The sequence below is a fragment of the Aquarana catesbeiana genome, linkage group LG03, assembly GCF_042186555.1.
Source record: "Aquarana catesbeiana isolate 2022-GZ linkage group LG03, ASM4218655v1, whole genome shotgun sequence".
NCBI lineage: Eukaryota > Metazoa > Chordata > Amphibia > Anura > Ranidae > Aquarana > Aquarana catesbeiana.
The window spans coordinates 674,408,734-674,427,874 of record NC_133326.1 but is presented as its reverse complement, the minus strand read 5'-3'; the positions used below and the strand labels follow the sequence as shown (position 1 = coordinate 674,427,874).

General features: G+C 46.4%; 1 protein-coding gene across 1 annotated transcript in view; it reads left to right on the top strand.

Moving 5' to 3' along the window:
- The window catches only part of LOC141133485 (NXPE family member 3-like), a 183,173-nt gene that overhangs the window by 106,382 nt on the left and 57,650 nt on the right, over positions 1–19,141 (top strand). The window contains exon 2 of the mRNA XM_073622879.1: positions 4,409–4,918. Within this exon, the coding sequence (XP_073478980.1) occupies positions 4,409–4,918 (510 nt within the window). The remainder of the gene's footprint in view (positions 1–4,408; positions 4,919–19,141) is intronic.

The following is a 19,141-nucleotide window of genomic DNA, read 5'->3' as shown; positions in this document are numbered from 1 at the left end:
GAACATGGAAAGTGGGGGATCAGTCTCTGCCATCGAGCGCAAGATGGCAGGCCTGTCATTCCTGTTCAAATTGATGGGGGGAGAGGACGCAACGAAAGATTTTTGGGTAAGACAGGCAATAAAGGGGTTCAGAAAAGGTCACAAAAAATTGGACTCTAGGCCTCCTGTCACATTTGCAAATTTAAGGACCATATGTGGGTGGTTACGGGCGGTGTGTACTTCTAGATATGAGGTACTTTTGTTTAAGGCAGCGTTTTCATTGGCATTTTACGGGGCATTCCGGATAGGGGAGTTGGCGAGCCCGTCACGGGGAGCGGCAGGAGGGATGATGGAGTGGGATGTACAGTTGGAGGAGGATAGGGTGTGTTGTAGGCTGCATAGGTCAAAAACGGACCAACAAGGAAAAGGGGTGGATGTTTGGCTGTTCGCATTGCCGGGTTCTGAGGTATGCCCAGTAATAGCGGTGAGGGAATTTTTGAAGGTAAGAACGTATGGGGGAGGGCCATTCTTGCGGCATGAGGATGGGTCATACTTGTCAAAGTTCCAGTTTGTTGCGGTGTTCAGAAAATGTCTTGCAATGGCGGGTTTTGATGGGGCACAATACGCTTCACACTCCTTCTGCATAGGGGCGGCTACAGAGGCTGCCAGAAGTGGGTTGGATGAAGCGGCGGTGCAAAGGATTGGGAGGGGGGAATCTAGGAGATTTCGTACATATGTCAGGCCACACATGGTCATTGAATAAAAAAAAAAAAAGGGTAGGGGGAGGTAGCAAGGAAGGAGTTTTTGGCATATGGTGCAGGGGAGTTTGTCAGTAAGTTAAGGCATAATGGGTATTGCTATCTTGTTTTTTGTTGTTGTCTCGTTTCAGATGGAGGTTCCACGCACCTCATCTGGGTCCTCGGGCATTCTTATGTGTGTTGGGGGGCCAGGAGAGGAGATGCTAGGCCAGATGGCCGTCAATTGGGCATTTCAAGGAGAGAAGCTTATGTGCGGTGGTTGGGGATGCCTAGGATGAAGTGGGAGTGAGTTGTATGGGAGGTGGTGCAGTATGCAAGTTTAAACAGACCTCCAGACATTTTGGTGCTTCATGCAGGGGGAAATGACTTGGGGATCCCCCCAGTCAGGGATCTGCTCGCCAACATTAAGTCGGATTTTCTACAGTTAAAAGTGAACTTTCCTGATACAATGTTGATTTGGTCTGGCATCGTGGCACGTACATTTTGGCGAGAGGCTCGGTCAGTGGCGAGTATTCAGAAGACGCGCATTCGAGTTAACAAAGTGGTAGGGCGGTTTGTGGTTAGGAATGGGGGCTTAGTATTTGGGTTTTGGAATTAGAAAAGAATGTTGGGCTTTATTTAAGGAAGGATGGAGTTCATCTTTCAGACGTGGGGATAGATCTTTGGACAATGGGTTTACAAGAGGGGATCCAAAGGGCCCTGCGGGTGTGGAGGTGCCCTCAAGAGAAAGGTAGTCACCCTTTCGGGCTGTGGCAGTGTTGCTTGTTGGTCTCTGATGGTGGCAGTAAAACGTACGTGATGAAAAAGGGGTGGGGGGCTCATCGGCAGTACGAGCCCCTCCAGTGTATTCCAGCACGGTGGTTGCAATACAGTAATGGTGGCACTGCGGGAAAAGGGGGTGTCCAGCTACAGCTGGAGGCTTAACAGGTTTTAAAATGGTCCCGCAGTGTGTGGTGGTATATTACATATGGTATATTACATATTGGAAAAGAGGTGGGTCGCCGTCAGATCAACAGACTGGGTTAAAATGTTTATGATGTGTGTGGTTTGTTATGGATGTTTAGATTTAGTGGAGTTATTTGGTTGACTTGTGTTAATAAAGGCTGTTATGGCCATTTATACTCCAAAAACAAGGCGTGGTCTCAGTTACTTTAAGTGGGTTATGAAGTGTATGGGAGTACAGGTGCATAACAGTCTGCTGGATGGGGGTCATTTAGACTACACTGGTCAAGTGCAACGTATGACGTATGAAAGTTGGCCAAGAACCTGTATTGACACTTACAAGTGAATTCTGGCCCATAAGGATCTAAACTTGTGATAGATCCTGACCTGCGAACTGACTGCAACCCTGCGTGACCCGAAATGACAAACACACACCTGTTGCTTTAGCTTAAAAGCTGGGCCAACACAAACGAATCATCCGCGAGGTGATGCACCTAAATGGAAAAAATGACAGACAGGGAAAACCAACCTGAAACACTTACCCAGCAAAGAAATGTGTCCAATGAAACCCGTTTACTGGTCCAACCCCCCTTCCACTCTTTTTTTTTTTTCTACAACCTGAACACACCTGACGCTTCCTGAGCAACACAATGATCCCTGTGAACAAACAGTGTACAGGAACAGAACCTGAAAATGAACATGAAAATGCTGTGAACACCCACCCCCCCTATGCCTCGTCTGAACCTCCCCGTGACCAGATCACATGGAAAAGGGTGCCCCATCCCCCAACGTTGCTATGGCCGCTAAGAAACCCCCCTCCAGGACTGCCGCCGTCCAGCACAATCCAGCCCGCTTGTGCCCCTGTATTGCACTGTTAAAACCTGGCCAGCCATCCACACCCCCCTCCGACCGCCCAGCTGTGCCTTAATCGCCCACTGTGGATGAAGTGACTGACCGCCCATCCCCCTTCCTCGGCCGTCCGACCGAGGCAAGCGCTCCAGCCACATAGCTCCAGAACCCCCTGAGCCACCAAAGAGGGCCCCCCCCACCTACCTTCCGCCCACCAGACTGGATGGAACTACGAGGTGCCGCGGTGCACGGAGAAGCCCAGAAACACAGGCACTGAATCTACCAGATGTGACGTCGGCAACCCGGAACTCGAGCCGAGGCTGAACCCGGCTGTGAAGGAGGGCTATATAGCCCCGGACTCCTCCCACAAATCCAGGCTGGCCTGCGGCCAGCCTTATCAGTATATATATATATATATATATATATATATAGTTTTTGGTCATTGATAATTATTTGATGTCTTGTTTATTTTCAGTTTTAAACATTGTATTGTTATCACATGTGGACATGAGTGCGGTCTGTGTGGCCCTGAAGAAGCTGGGATTCCCGCAAAACGCGTTGACCATACAACGCCGATCAAGTGGGATGTAGTGGAAATAAATAGGTTGTTGTTGTCATTTTGACCTAATGTGTTACTAATGGATTGTTTTTATACAATTATATGTATAAATTATGTTTTTAATATTTGTATACAATAAAAATGTATGACATTACTTGATGTGTATTTACTATTGGCGGCATATAGTCCAACAAGTCCCATGCGCTTGATTTTTTCATTGATGTTCCAGATTTTGCTGGGGCCATAATCGCTGCCCAAGGTTTCCTGTTTCAGGGTGTCTCCTTTCTTTGGCAGCGTCCTATGGAGACACCCTTGTATGCAGACACTAGAGTTGTGTCTCCTTATACTTTGTGCATCGATAGAAACACACAGGCCTGTAGTCCAGGATGGCAAGGCACTCCCCTGCCCACCCTGGACAAAGGTTAAAACCAAAACAGAGTTACAATTCTTCTCCACTCTATTCAAAAATAAAATAAATTTTTTGGCTGGACATAGAAATTGGAAATATAAAACATATGATGTAAGATTATAATGTATTCTCATGTCCAGCCAACAGGTAGAGCAATTAGGCTTCTTTTATCATTTCTAGTACCTTCTATTTTCGGTCTGTTGTGGCACATTGGCAGCCCATTCAAATAAATGGACTGCCTTACTGCAACGCACATTAAATGGTAATTCAGCCCTATCAGTCCAAAGTGCAGAAAAGGTAATTAATTTTTTTAACAACAAAAGCTGCTGGGTGCTAACCCTGTGCTTTTCCATCCAAAAATATGGCTTCAGATACAATGTAATAAAATAGTGTTAGCTGCAGTAACCATTTGCTGACCGCGGCCACTGGCATATTAATGTGCAGATTGGCAGACGGTCAGGGGTGGTAAACCCTCAGCTCAACCACCTACCTTTACTACCCCTTCACCCATGTAATTGAGGCCTTACTGTACATATGTAACAGTGCTGGGTCAATCACCAAGCACCAGCCCTAGCATATGAAAGGAAGTGGGGTCAGTCATACGTGCCTCCATTACTCAAAGTACTGGATACAGTATTTTATTTGTTCCCATTGCTGGGCTAAGAGGTCGGGAAGTGAAGGAAATATGAGTTTATGTTGTTGTTGATTTGGCCTACATTGACAAACCACAGGTTTCATTTAAATGCAAAAGTCCCACCTTATTGATATTGCCTCCAGGTTCAACAATATTCATATCTCTGCTTAATTGGTACAACAGAAACAATTTTGAGTTTCTTTGTTAAATGTTGACTTTTTACTGTCTCTTTCACACAATTGCCTTGTCTAAGTTTTTAAAGTCCATTTTTATTTTAGTTCTCCTATAGACTTCTATCTATGGATATTTTGGATGAACGCACACTTCTTACCCGCAAGATATTCAGATTTCCCGCTAAGATTATCCAACCCACTTCAGTTCCTCCCACGAAACCAAAACTGACGGAGCTTTTAAAATATATTAGTTGGCCGGAACCTCCAGTGTCTTTGCAGAATTTTTTATTGTCTACCAGTGCCAAGAATTGTGACTACCAACTGTGGAATCCACAGGAAACTTACAGGGTTGGAGAGACTTTGGAGGTGGTCATCACAGCCCGTGATCACAATGGCAAACAAAAGGAGTATGGCGGAGACTTTTTCCAGGCCAAGCTGCACTCTAACGCATTAAAAGCTGGAGTCACCGGACATGTAAAGGACTTTGGCAATGGAAGCTACCTGGCCACCTTCTTACTCCCTTGGCCAGGGGAAGCCCGGGTCCATATCCGACTCATCCACTCCAGTGAGGCTGTAGATGTTCTGAGGAAGAAAAGAGAAAGTGACCCTGGAAAGGTAATTTATTAAACTGGTGATCCTAAATATTTGCAACCCCTTCATGCCTAAGCCTTTTTCTGACACTTGTTGCTTACAAGTTAAAATCAGCATTTTTTGCTATAAAATTATTTAGAACCACCAAACATTTTATATATATACAGTATCTCACAAAAGTGAGTGACATGACACTCCCACCAAAGGCGGCTCTCTAATTAGGCAAATTAGGTGGTCGCCTTAGGCCTCGCCCCCAAAGGGGCCTCGCGGCCGCCTAATTTGCCCGTACCGCAACCTCGATGATTCGCCGGGACCGCCCTGCATTCTCGATCCAGAGTCCCGGCAAATCAGATTCCCGCAATGCCCGCGGCTTGTGCGGGGTGTCTCCGCTCCCGCACGCCGCAAGCTCCACTCCACTCCACTGTGCATTGCAGCCGGCATCTCTCCCCAGCTGCTTGACACACACAGTGCACTGTGGAGCGAAGCAAACTGAACCCACCCCTCCTCCTCCTCCTGTGCTGTGATGTTTTTCCTGTGCACGGAGGAGGAGGAGGGAAGGAGTCACACCAATGTACCGAGAGGCGCGCTGGTCTGAGGTCTGTGTCATCTAAAAGTGAGTCTTGGAGGGGAGGAGGGCATGAAGAGGAGGGCGAGGGAGGGGGAACAAGCAAAGAGTTCACTTGGAGTGATTTGGGGAGAGGATATCCATCCATCCCCCATACTATCCTGGCTCCATCCACCCCACCCCAATCCCGGCTCCATCTATCCCCTGATCCAATCCCAGCTCCATTTATCCCCCCATACCATCCCAGCTCCATCCATCCCACCCCCATCCCATCCCGGCTCCATCCATCCCACCCCAATCCCATCCTGGCTCCATCCATCCCCCAATCCAATCCCAGCTCCATCCATCCCCCGATCCAATCCCAGCTCCATCCATCCCCCCGATCCAATCCTGGCTCCATCCACCCCACCCCAATCCCATCCCGGCTCCATCCATCCCACCCCAATCCCATCCTGGGTCCATCCATCCCCCGATCCAATCCCAGCTCCATCCATCCCCCCATACCATCCCGGTTCCATCCACCTCACCCCAATCCCATCCCGGGTCCATCCATCCCCCGATCCAATCCCAGCTCCATCCATCCCCCATACCATCCCGGCTCCATCCACCCCACCCCAATCCCATCCCGGCTTCACCTATCCCCCCGATCCCATACCAGCTCCATCCATCCCCCATATCATCCCGGCTCCATCCACCCCAATCCCATCCCAGCTCCATCCATCCCATCCCGGCTCCATCCATCCCCGATCCAATCCCAGCTCCATCCATCCCCCATACCATCCCAGCTCCATTCACCCCAATCCCATCCCGGCTCCATCCATCCACCCTGATCCAATACGATTCCCATCCCATCACCCCATACCATCCCAACTCCATCCACCCCCCATACCATCCCAGCTCCATCCATCCTCCCGATCCCATCCCAGCTCCATCTATTCCCCCAATTTACTTCCCGGCTCCATCCATTCCCCCCTGATCCCATCCCGGATCCACCCACCCCCCGATCCAATCCTCGCTCCATCCATTCCCCCGATCTCATCCCGGCTCCATCCATTCCCCCGATCCCATCCATTCCCCCCAACCCATCCTGGCTCCATCCATCCCCCCAAACCATCCTGGCTCCATCCATCCCCCAATCCCATCCCGATCCCATGTCTACAGTCTCTGATCATCTCCTGTATCATGTCTGCAGTCTCTGATCGTCTCTTGTATCATGTGACCTTCATGTAAATCAGGGGTCTCAAACAGACGGCCCTCCAGCTGTTTTAAAACTACAAGCCCCATGGATAAATATGCGTGTAATATATAAAATATATGTAATATATATATTTGATCAAAGAAGAATTGTTAAGAGAAAATTCTATAAACGGTGAATTCATAGTTCATAGGATTTAAAACTCTTAATAAATGCAATTTATACAGTTAATTTTTATCGCTTGAATTATTTTTCCCATTATGGATGTGAATGGGGCCTCATGTCTTAGATTTGCCTAGGGCCTCACAAAGCCTAGAGCCGCCTCTGACTCCCACCACCATGCTTGACTGTAGGCAAGACACACTTGACTTTGTACTCCTCACCTGGTTGCCGCTACACACTCTCGACACCATCTGAACCAAATAAGTTTATCTTGGTCTCATCAGACCACATCAGACCACAGGACATGGTTCCAGTAATCCATGTCCTTAGTCTGCTTGTCTTCAGCAAACTGTTTGCGGGCTTTCTTGTGCATCATCTTTAGAAGAGGCTTCCTTCTGGGACGACAGCCACGCAGACCAATTTGATGCAGTGTGTGGCGTATGGTCTGAGCACTGACAGGCTGACCCCCCACCCCTTCAACCTCTGCAGCAATGCTGGCAATACTCATACGTCTATTTCCCAAAGACAACCTCTGGATATGACCCTGAGCACATGCACTCAACTTCTTTGGTCGACCATGGCGAGGCCTGTTCTGAGTGGAACCTGTCCTGTTAAACCATTGTATGGTCTTAGCCACCATGCTGCAGCTCAGTTTCAGGGTCTTATAGCCTAGGCCATCTTTATGTAGAGCAACAATTCTTTTTTTCAGATCCTCAGAGAGTTCTTTGTCATGCCATGTTGAACCTCCAGTTACCAGTATGAGTGAATGAGAGCGATAACACCAAATTTAACCGCTTTCTGACCGCCTCACGCAGATATACTGCGGCAGAAGGTCACGTACAGGCATAGTAACGTACCTGTACATTGCCCTTTAATCACTTCCCGACCGGCGCACACCGATGTACGTCGGCAGAATGGCACGGCTGGGCAAATGGGTGTACCCGTACGTACCTTTGTATTTGCCGCTGTGCCATTGCGTGCGCGCCGCCGGCCGGGAGCTCCGTGAGTCAGGTCGCGGGTCCCGCGGGCTCGATCGCCGCAGGGATACCCGCAATCACCTCATGGAGAGGATGAATGGGGAGAAGCTAATGTAAACAAGCATCTCCCCATTCTGCTTAGCAATGTCACTGATATCTTCTCCCTGTGATTGGGAGCAGAGATCAGTGACGTGTCACATGTAGCCACGCCCCCCCCCCCCACAGTTAGTAATACATCCCTAGGACACACTTAACCCCTCCCTAGCCCCCTAGTGGTTAACCCCTTCACTGCCAGTGTAATTTACACAGGAATCAGTGCATTTGCATAGCACTGATCGCTGTATTAATGCAAATGGTCCCAAAAATGTGTCAAAATTGTCCGATGTGTCTGCCATAATGTTGCAGTCATGATAAAAATCGCTGATCGCCGCCATTACTAGTAAAAAAAAATATATATATTAATAAAAATGCCATAAAACTATCCCCTATTTTGTAGACGCTATAACTTTTGCGCAAACCAATCAATAAACGCTTATTGCATGTTTTTTAATCAAAAATATGTCGAAGAATACGTATCGGCCTAAACTGAAGGAAAAAAATGCTTTTTTAGATATTTTTTGGGGGATATTTATTATAGCAAAAAGTAAAAAATAATGAGTTTTTTCAAAATTGACGCTATTTTTTTTTACGTCAATTTTGTTTGGAGGCCACATCGCACAATTGTCAGTTAAAGCGACGCAGTGCCGAATCGCAAAAAGTGCTCTGGTCTTTGGCCAGCAAAATGGCCTGGGGCTTAAGTGGTTAACACATCTGCTCCCCATTCACACCTGAGACCTTGTAACGAGTCACATGACATCGGGGAGGGAAAATGGCTAATTGGGCCCAATTTGGACATTTTTACTTAGGGGTGTACTCACTTTTGTTGCCAGTGGTTTAAACATTAATGGCTGTGTGTTGAGTTATTTTGAGGGGACAGCAAATTTACACTGTTATACAAGCTGCACACTCACTACTTTACATTGTAGCAAAGTGTCATTTCTTCAGTATTGTCACATGAAAAGATAGAATAAAATATTTACAAAAATGTGAATATATATATATATATATATATATATATATATATATATATATATATATATATATATATATATATATATATATAGCGCAGGGGTTGTGACCCAGTTATTATGCTGAGTAATGTGAATTCTTTAAGTAAGAGTTTGGCTCCCTCTAGTGTCCTTTTGATGTTAATGCTGTTAGGACTTTTCTTACAATTCTTGAGAAACAGCGCTGCAAAGCATTAAGGGAAATGTAGTTCAATGTTCAAGTGACCCATGTGTTTAACTCTCTGGGAACTACTTACCCACAATGCCCAATTCGCTTACCCACATAGCCAAGCCACAGAACAGCCTGCTGGGTAAGCAAATAAAAGGGACAGGCGTGGCATGTTTTCTCTCTCTCCGGACACCATTCATCACACAGCAGGAGGGATGTTTGTGTGTGCCCAGGGCTGGAAGAACCTGTGGCCTACAGCGGAGAGCGGATCGCCTGCCCCAGAGGGATCCTTGTGAACTGCCCTGCTGATCAAGCAGGAGGATCAGTCTGCTCTTCAGAGCATCTGAAGCCATCTGCTTTTACAGTCTCCGGCTATCCGAAGGAGCGGTGCGGTGTGATGATGCAAGCTTGAATCGGGACTGAGATACCAGGAAAGGAGTCTAACAAGCATTTGGGCCTGATGTGGTGAGTGGGCACCTGCCCAGATCGATATAGTGCACTGTGACTGTTTGAATTAGTTCCAGGCTGATGGTGGGATCTGTAGTCCCACAGAAGTGATCTCATTTATCCATAGACTGTGTATAGTGGAACTTCAGGGTTTGCCTTCCCTGTACTGCAAAGTTAATGCTGAGTTGCATCCCTCATGAGGAGGAAGAAGTTCTACAGGTGTCTTACATGTGCATGCACTTGGTTGCCAGCATGCCATTTCTACTATACAGTGGAACCTCGGATTGCAATTACAGAGCGCTTCGCAATACGAGCACTGTATTTTTAAAAATTGTAACTTGGTTTGCGAGTGTTGTCTCGCAAAACAAGCACGATTCAGGCCAAAGCGGTGTGCAGTACCGCTTTTGGCCTGAGGTGGGGGGGGCGGAGCCGAGCAGAGCCGAACATCACGTTCGGAAATGCACAGGAAGGCCGAGTACAGCATGGCTGACCTCAGCAAATCTTGGGTAGGAAGTCTTTCCGAGGTTTGCCGAGATCCGCCGAGGTGTCCTTGGGCCTTTTTGGCCATTTCTGAGGCTCTCCAGCGCCCCCCCCGCCTCTGGCCGCATGCGGTATTGCATCCCATTAAAGTCAATGCGGAACAAATTATTTTCATTTCCATTGACTTCAATGGGAAAACTCGCTTTGATATGCGAGTACTTTGGATTGCGAGCATAGTCCTGGAACGGATTATGCTCGTAATCCGAGTTTCCACTGTAATTTGCTACCTACTTGTTTCTTACCTGGATTTACAAATACTGCAGTCTAATACCTTGAGCTAGCTGAAGAAAGAAGAGGACAAGAGACTTTGTCATTTTCTATAAAGCAGCACAACTTCGGTTTGCACAGTTAACAGTGTATTGCAACCTAGGGGGAGCCCTTGAGTACATGATATAGATGAAAGTATTGTATTGCACTGCTGCATTGTACTTAATACTTCACCCCCAATTTGGTGTGTGTGCGTGTCTGCTCTGAGGTTGGAGTGGGAAGGCGCTCAATATCAGTGCTTTATCATGTTGGACAGTAGTCCCACTCCTTGCCTGTCTGCATATACTCCTCAGGTGACCATTTAGTTCTGGGATTTATGTACACATTGATTGTTGTTTGCTTTCATCCTTTATATCTGAATTACCGCTGTGTCTATTGTGTTAGACAAGTCTTTCAGTAAACTGCTTAAATGGTTAATTTACAATTTGTGTGAGACTCTATCTATTACTACAGCTGGTAAAGTGACGAGTACCAAGGTGACGGTAAATATACAGTACAGTGTGTTATTACTATGTTTCTCTTTATCATTGGGTCTAATGCCCCGTACACACGGTCGGATTTTCAGACGGAAAATGTGTGATAGGACCTTGTTGTCGGAAATTCCGACCGTGTGTAGGCTCCATCACACATTTTCCATCGGATTTTCCGACACACAAAGTTTGAGAGCAGGATATAAAATTTTCCGACAACAAAATCCGTTGTCGGAAATTCCGATCGTGTGTACACAAATCCGACGCACAAAGTGCCACGCACGCTCAGAATAAATAAAGAGATGAAAGCTATTGGCCACTGCCCCGTTTATAGTCCCGACGTACGTGTTTTACGTCACCACGTTCAGAACGATCGGATTTTCCGACAACTTTGTGTGACCGTGTGTATGTAAGACAAGTTTGAGCAACATCCGTCAGAAAAAATCCTAGGATTTTGTTGTCGGAATGTCCGAACAAAGTCCGACCGTGTGTACGGGGCATAACACTAACATTACTATACAGTTGTGCCAAGGGGGTCGAGTCCATTTCTGGGGTTGAGAGGCAGAGTGCAGGCCCAAAACAATTATCAGCAGCTCCTTCGGGGTTAAGTGCTACACGTGTGTGTGTGTGTGTATATATATATATATATATATATATATATATATATATATATATACTGTATATATGTATCACTGACCCCCGATGGAGCTGCTTATTTAAATCGGGCCTTGGCTCACTCCCCTTGACACAGCTGTGGTGTCTGTAGTTACCTTACCCTCCTCTTGGCTGGTGATGAAGAGGAAAACAACACTCACAGAGTTGTAGTTGAAGATTAACCTTATTTACTGTAATTGTTTTTAAAAGGTAAACACTACAATGGTTGTACTGTCAGACCAACATAGTCTGACAGTCAATTGAACTTTATATTACAAAGATACAATACAGGTATAAAATGTCTGAAATAATGTATGAGCGGTGTAGTTAAGTAAATAGGATAACCGTCAGAGTGAATTTATCTCACTATGGGCACTATCCTATTTCCTGCACACTTTATTACTATACTAAATCACAGACTGACTTGATAAAGTGTAGTACAACAGTTAAAGAGCTCCCTCTTTTAGTATCACACTAGCCCAATATAGCAAAGGGACACAAGGCCTTGTATTTACTAAGCAGTCCTTTTCTTCTGCTAGCAAAAACAAAGTAGATTTGTAATCCAAAGGGTTAATGGCTCCTGATCAAAGTAGACTGAAATATGAAAGCAAAGTTCCAGTGCAGCCGCACTCTAACTAACTTTGATGCCAGGGACTCAGTACTAAATCCTCTTGACTTTGTGTGTGGGACTATGGGTCCCAGCAACTCTGTCTTGTGTAGACGGATGTATGAAAGTGTACCAAGAAACTTTTGGGCAACAGCCCTCTCACCCAAACAGGACAGTGCTGTAAGAAGACTCCGTTCTGATGTACCGGGTTCTGTCTCTGCAGTATCTCAGTTCATTCGCTGTGGCCACTCCATCACGCTGTACCACTTCACAGACGACCGGGAGTCCTCGGTTACCTCCTTCAAGGGTCTCTGGAACGATCACACTGCTGCTCCAGCACGCTGTGATCTAAGGCAGGATCGCTGGCTGCTGTTCTGCTCCGCACAGGGTAGGCTGCAACTCTGTGAGACACACACACCCACAGAGCCCTGCTGGCAGGCGACGCGTCCCAGGAACAAGAGACCTAAGATGGCTGCTCCCAGCCTTTTTATAGGCTTCCCACAATGCAGTTCTGTTCCCTGAGGTTTGTGGGAGTTACTGAGCATTGTGGGTAGGTCAAGTTAATGTCCAAATGTAAGTAAACAAACAGAATACTTTCATGTAGGGCGGCACAGTGGTGTAGTGGTAGCACTCTCGCCTAGCAGTAAGAAGGGTCACTGGTTCGAATCCCAACCACGACACTACCTGCTTGGAGTTTGCATGTTCTCCCTGTGCCTGCGTGGGTTTCCTCCGGGTACTCCGGTTTCCTCCCACACTCCAAAGACATGCTGGTAGGTTAATTGGATCCTGTCTAAATTGCCCCTAGTATGTATGAATGTGAGTTAGGGACCTTAGATTGTAAGCTCCTTGAGGGTAGGGACTGATGTGAATGTACAATGTATATGTAAAGCGCTGCGTAAATTGACGGCGCTATATAAGTACGTGAAATAAATAAATAAATAAATAAATAATGTCAACTTGAATACTAAAAGATATAAAGATGCAGTACTTTTATATTTTGGCCGCTAGATGGCGCCAGTTGCTAAGATATAACATAACATTACATTATATCAAAATTGTGTCCCGCTACATATATATATATATATATATATATATATATTTTTTTTTTAGCAGAGACCCTAGAGAATAAAATTGAATCATTGAAATATTTTATGCCACACTGTGTTTGCGCCGCAATCTTTCAAATGCAGTATTTTTGGAAGAAATACACATTCATAAATTAAAGAAAAACAAAACAGTAAAGTTAGCCCAATTTTTTTGTATAATGTGAAAGATGTTGTTACTAGGGAGGGGCAAACGGTTCGGCCTGAGCATAGGTTCATTTGTTCGCCCCCCCCCCCGAACCGACCACAAGGCATTGCGGCACTGAACAGTGCATTGCAAGCCGTGATTGGCTGAAGCAGTGAAAGCTGAGCACTGTCAGAGTCATGATTGGACACTGTTATCATGACTTTATCCAATCATGGCTCATTCCCGCCCCACAGTATAAAAGTATTCTTTCAATGGCAGCCATTTTCAGTGTGATTTTGGCGTGGAGAGAGATAGAACAGGGCTCTGTATAGTGCTATTAATTAGTGTGATATACTGTGCTATTTTGCTTCAATTGTCAGTGGAGAATATTAGTTTAGTGTCAGTCTAGGGATAGTGTGAGTGCAGTGAGGAGGACCATCATTCAGCTTTTCATAGTGTGCAGCTAGAGTAGGGACAGCTCAGATAGTTTCAGTGTAGTGTAGTGAGACCGTGTCAGTAATCTTGACATTAGTATATAGCTAGAGTAGGGACAGTTCAGATAGCTCCAGTGTAGTGACGGTTGAACACGTCTATTTGATTGCGTTACTGCCTGTTTAACGCCATATCGTTTGCGTGCGTTACTGCCAGTTTAACGCCATATCGTTTTGCGTGCGTTACTGCCAGTTTAATGCCATATAGTTCTGTGTGCGTTACTACAAGTTTAACGCCATATAGTATTGCGTGTGTACTGCCAGTTTAACGCCATATAGTTTTGCGTGCGTTACTGACAGTTTAACCCCATATAGTTTTGCGTGCGTTACAGCCAGTTTAACGCCATATAGTTTTTCGTGCGTTACTGCCAGTTTAACGCCATATAGTTTTGCGTGCATTACTGCCAGTTTAACGCCATATCATTTTGCGTGCGTTACTGCCAGTTTAACGCCATTTACTTCTGTGTGCGTTACTGCCAGTTTAACGCCATATAGTTCTGTGCGTCACTGTACGTTTGGCGCATTATATTGCAGTATATTATATTGTATCCGTGGAGTGTGTCTGTGTAGTGTGAGTACTCAACTTAAAGGGCCAAACACCTCTTTACATTGATTAAAGTGCATCTACGTACAGATTTCAACTTCTCCTTTACATTTGCTTATAAGCACCGCCCCTCCCTCAGAATAATGTCTGGGAGAACATCAAGGAGAGACAGACGTTCCCTTGGCACTGTAAGGGGGCAACAACAAATGTGTCCACAGGCAAAAATGGGCGTGGTGGTCAGTCCATAGGCAGGGCATAATTTCCTCTGTTTAGTGAGTTTGCCCGTGCTATCCAGCCACAGCATGCAGAGGAGGTGGTGGACTGGCTTACTAAACCTTCCTCATCCTCCTCATCCTCTGTCACACAAGCAGAGACAAGTGTGCAGTCCCCTGCAGTTGCCAGAGTGTATAAACTTGCCTCCTTGTCCACAACTATTCCTGCCATAGCCCTAACATAAGCCATTGAGGAGTCAGCTGAGTTATTTGACCACAGAGTCAGCCACTTGCTCCTTGATGATGCCCAGCCATTACTGGATTCAGATGCTGGTTCTGAGGTTGAGGATAACAGGAACATGAGCCTAGAGAGTGGGAGGAACACTGGTAGACAAATTGGCATTCATGTTCCCCAAGCCGCAGCGTATTGCCAAGTTGTCTCCAGTGGTAATGATGAAGATGGAGGAGATGGAGATGATGATGATGATGATGAGGTCACTGATGCAACTTGGGTGCCAGATAGAGCAGAGGAGGAAACTGAAGGTGAGGCGGCACAAACCCAAGGAGGTCGGCATAAAAAAAGAGTAGAGAGCAGCCACCCTTTTCCATCACATTCTGCAGCTGTTATCTCCCAGCCCGCTCCCCACAGCTCAGCTGTCTGGGCCTTTTTCAGCACATCTGCAGCAGATCGCACTGTTGCTATCTGCAAACTGTGTCACAGGCACATCAAACGTGGCAAAAACACCAACCATTTGGGTACTACATGCCTAACAAGGAATTTAACGTCCAACCACTCAGCCCGTTGGCAAGAGCACCTAAAAGCCAAAACAAAAGGGGCACAAATCTGTCCCTCCTCCTCCTCCTTACCCACTTCAGTCTGCCCCTGCGATACCGAGGCATTACCTTTCAGCAGCCTCCACTGACAGGGATGATGGTATAGCACAGGGTGTCCAAGGTTCTAGCAGCTCATCTACCAGCAGCACACCACCAGCTGTAGACTGTAGCCGGCAAATTTCTCTGCCCCATCTTCTGCAGTGGAAAAAAAAATACAGACCCTGCCACCCACATGCCCAGAGACTGAATTCAAGCTTGTCAAAGCTGTTGGCTCTCCAACTTCTGCCTTTCAGCCTGGTGGATTCTGCCCCCTTCCGTGAATTCGCACAATGTGCTGTACCACAATGGCAGGTTCCCAGTCGATACTACTTTTCACGTAAGGCCGTTCCATCTCTCTACCATCACGTGTTCTGGCATAGTTGGGCAAGGCAGTCAGCCATAAAATCCACCTTACTGCTCACATGTGGTCCAGCAAGCATGGGCAGGGACGATATATTTCATTCACAGCACACTGGGTAACACTGCTTGCAACTCAAAAGGATGCAGGACAGGGCTCAGTGCTGCAGCTTGTTGTGCTCCCACGTCTCCATACAGCTGGTGGTGATGATGCCAGACCTGTGAGCTCTACCCCCTCCTTCTCTGCCACCTCCGTGCCCTCCTCTGCAGAATTGTCCTATGAACATCAGGTACCCCCTAAGTGTTCAAAGGGCTTTTCCGAGAGTCAGGCTAAAAGGTGCCATGCAGTGCTTCAGCTGGTGTTTTTAGAGGACAGGACCCACACTGGAGCAGAGATTCTTGCAGCTCTGCAAGGACAGGCCCAGAGGTGGTTCACACCACGCCAGCTGGAGCCAGGAATGGTGGTGTCCAATAATGGCTCAAACCTCCTGTCCACCCTTAGACAGGGAAAGTTGACACATGTGCCATGCCTGGAGGAGGATGAGGAGGAGGATTCTGGCACTTTCATAGGCTTTGAAGAAGAGGAAGACATGCGTCAGTCTGTAAGCGATGGCTTTCCAACCCCAGGACTCTTGGGAGTAGTACGTGGCTGGGAGGAGGAAGTTCCAGATGCTGTCATCCTGAGTGACCCCAAGGAGTCTGCTTCTCAAGCCTCTGCAAATTTGAGGAGCATGGGCAACCTCATGCTTCAAAGCCTGCGAAAGGACACAAGAATACGTGACATGAAGGGGAAGGATGATTACTGGTTGGCAACCCTCCTTGACCACCGTTATAAGGGGAAGGTCTCTGAACTCATCCCGACCCCACAGAGAGTGCAGAGGATAAAATCTCTTGAGGACACATTAAAGAGGATTTTATTGAACGTGTTTCCTAACTCTAGTAGGTTACAGTGTGGTGGAAAACGTCATTTTGAGTCTTCCGTTGGTCAAGAAAGGAGTGTTGGAGAAGGCATCCGCCTAAGTGAGGCATTTCGGAATTTTTTTAGTCCTCGCCGCCCAGGGCTGTCAGCTTCCACATCCCATCGGTAGCGTCTGCATCACATGGTGGACTATTACCTCGGGGCCAAAACAGAGACAGAGAGCTTTCCAGCTGACGATCCACTGGCTTACTGGGTCATGAGAATAGACCACTGGCCAGAACTTGCCCAGTATGCTATTGAGTTATTGGGCTGCCCTGCATCCAGTGTACTTTCAGAACGGGCATTCAGTGCTGCAGGAGGTTTCGTTACTGATCAAAGAACGCATTTGTCCACAGACTCTGTGGATCGTTTGACTTTTATAAAAGTGAATCAGTCCTGGATTACCAGCTATGAAGCCCCTGATGCCGATGTCACTGATTAATCTTTTTGGGATGTGGAATCTGTGCAGGACTTTGAGGCTGCCTAGCTTTGAGGGTGTTCAATCATTTCACCTGGAAGAATGTTTTTGGCATAGGTTTCATGGGCACAATTAGCACCCAAAGACCAATTTTTCTGCACCTGTCTGACAGGTGCATATCATTGCAATTTTTTTACAGCAAGGCAAATTCTTGCTTTCATCAAGATTCAAGATAGGGTTACGGTGGGAAGGCGCCACTGACACCCAAAGACCAATTTTAACGCACCCATTACTTCTATCCAAAGTCAAAGTGACACCAGAATGTATCCAAAAAATCTCTAATCTTGTTCCCAGTGCACTACATTGTGGCCTCATCATACACACTGGCTCCCCAGCTGTTGTTAAGCAAAATAAAGGCAGCTTGCAGGAAAAATGTCGATTTTTTTGGCTTTATAAATTCAATTATTGCTGCAGCAGATTCTAGACATGGTACAGATCTGCCACTTTACAGTTAGACTAAGGGGACCCCCCTGGCACTATATTAGAAGGAATTTTTCATTTTTAGGCTTTCAATTTAAAAATAAAAAAATCACTGCTCATTTAAAAATGACATTTTTCACAAACTTTTTTTTTTTATTGATCCATGTCCCCCAGGGCAGGACCCGGACCCCTATAACCATTGTTTGCCTAATTACTTGCATTTAAGCCTTCAAAATGGGCACTTTTGATATTTGACATTCGGGTCCCATTGACTTTAATGGGGTTCGTTATTCGGGTCCGAACTTTCGCAGGGTTCAGACGTTCTGGCCTGAACCAAACAGGGGTCCGTTCGGCCCATCCCTAGTTGTTACGCCGAGTAAATAGATACCTAACATGTCAAGCTTTAAAACTGCGCACACTCGTGGAATGGCGACAAACTATGATACTTAAAAATCCCCATAGGTGACGCTTTTTCTACAGGTTACCTGTTTAGAGTTACAGAGTAGGTCTTGCACGAGAATAATTGCTCTCGCTCTAACGATCGCGGCGATACCTCACATGCATGGTTTGAACACTGTTTACATTTACGGGCGTAACTTACGTATGCGTTCTCTTCTGCGCGGAAGCACGAAGGAATGGAGCACTTTGACTTTTTAAATTTATTTTATTGTGTGTTTTTTATTATTACACTGTCCCTTTTAAAATTTGTATTTTTGATCACTTTTATTGCTGTCAGAAAGAATGTAAACATCTCGTGTGACAGTAATAGGCAGTGACAGGTACTCTTTATGGAGAGATCTGGGGTCTATAAGACCCCATATCCCTCCTTTGCACTTAAAAGCATTCAAAACGGCAAGTTTGGCTGTTTTGAATGCTGTAATTTTTTTAAAATCTGGCGCCTTTCAGTCTTCAGTAAACCGGAAGTGATGTCATGACATCGCTTAGTTTCTAGGTTACTAGATCTGAGACCCGATCAAAGCCGATTCCAGCATTGTTTGGGCCTCCGGCCAGCTGGCCGATGTGCCCGGCTGGTCGCTCGGGCCTCCCAGTGGGACGGGAGAGGCCGGGGTGAGCCACAGAAGGAGGCAGGAGGGTGGGGGGATGTCTGCTTAGCTGCATCGGTTGTTATTACAAGAAAGCCAAGCATTATCCGGGTACCACACCTTGAAGCCGAAGGCCACATATTTGCGTTGCTTCGTCGTCAAGGGGTTAAAGCTGATCTTTTCTGCTCATTTTCCTATGAGTTCTCATAGTGCAGAGTAGAGACAAGCTGAATTCATCAGGGTGTGGTTTATGGCAGGTTCACAGAACATGACTAAAGTTCAGCTGACATAACTAAACTCAATTCAATGGGAGCTAAATGTTAAAAAATAGTAATGATCATGGGCATTTTTTGGTGGGCTTTCTTGGGTCTGACCCACTGATCCTGTTCTATATGAAAAGGGGACAGGGTTCTGGTCTAAGGAGAGAGGAAGAGAGCGAGGGGGTGTGCATAATACAATGTTGCCGTTAACAGAGTCCATCC